General features: G+C 48.1%; 1 protein-coding gene across 3 annotated transcripts in view; it reads right to left on the reverse strand.

Annotated features, from left to right (window-relative positions):
* Positions 1 to 206: 206 nt before the first annotated feature.
* LOC106943081 (ribosome biogenesis protein BMS1 homolog) overlaps positions 207 to 830 on the reverse strand; it is a 17,104-nt gene continuing 16,480 nt past the window's right edge. For 2 of the 3 annotated variants that reach the window (XM_015026420.1, XM_015026419.1), the window contains one exon: positions 213 to 745. In XM_015026420.1, coding sequence (XP_014881906.1) covers positions 238 to 745 — 508 coding nt within the window. In that variant the 3' untranslated portion in view covers positions 213 to 237. Of the gene's footprint in view, positions 746 to 830 lie in introns of all 3 variants that reach the window. The other variant, XM_015026417.1, reaches the window with a different exon arrangement.

Here is an 830-nt window from a genome sequence, read left to right on the forward strand (position 1 = left end):
GCTGCTCGGGCCTAATAAACAGTACAGTTTCAATAGGCTCTCGCAGCGCTTAGCTGCTCGGGCCTAATAAACAGTACAGTTTCAATAGGCTCTCGCAGCGCTTAGCTGCTCGGGCCTAATAAACAGTACAGTTTCAATAGGCTCTCGCAGCGCTTAGCTGCTCGGGCCTAATGAAAAAATAAATCAGTAAAGAAAACTCTCAGCTACTCGATATCTAAAGGCTCAAAGAGAAACGCATTAATACAGTGAACATGTGGAGGAAACTGAAGCAGATCTAAAGGACCCAGGATATTTACCCTGCTCCTCCATCTCCTCCTCACTCTCTTTTTCAGAATGCTGCTTGCCCAGCTCTTCACCTCCATCATCATCATCATCATCATCAGTAAGCTCATCCTCTGATTCTTCATTCTCTTCAGAACTATGACCAGAGTCTCCGGGTGTTCCTGCCTCCTCTTCCTCTTCAGTCATCTCCAGCTCGTCTTCGCTGTCTGCAAACGCCGGCAGCTCAGCACAGCTTCCTAATCTTCCCGTCTCTGCCTCCAGCTTCTGCTTCTTCTGGGGTGGAGCACCACCTGCTGCCGTCTCTTCACATTCAACATCATCTTCATCATCAGCCTGGTCACTGCCTTCGCTATCATCTTCTTCGCTGACATCCTCCTCCTCCTCCTGGGTGAAAATCACCTTCCTTCGCTCTCTGTTGGTGGTGGGATCCCAGACACTTTGTTCCTCAAGTATCTCCTTCTCCCTAACACACACACAGTTGATTAGTATCATTATTATGATAGGTATCCGAGGGTGTGCGTGTGTGTTTATGTGTGAGAGAGAGTTTA

This window comes from Poecilia latipinna, unplaced genomic scaffold (genome assembly GCF_001443285.1).
Source record: "Poecilia latipinna isolate Pla-1442-1.1 unplaced genomic scaffold, P_latipinna-1.0 Scaffold4851, whole genome shotgun sequence".
Taxonomy (NCBI): Eukaryota; Metazoa; Chordata; class Actinopteri; order Cyprinodontiformes; family Poeciliidae; genus Poecilia; species Poecilia latipinna.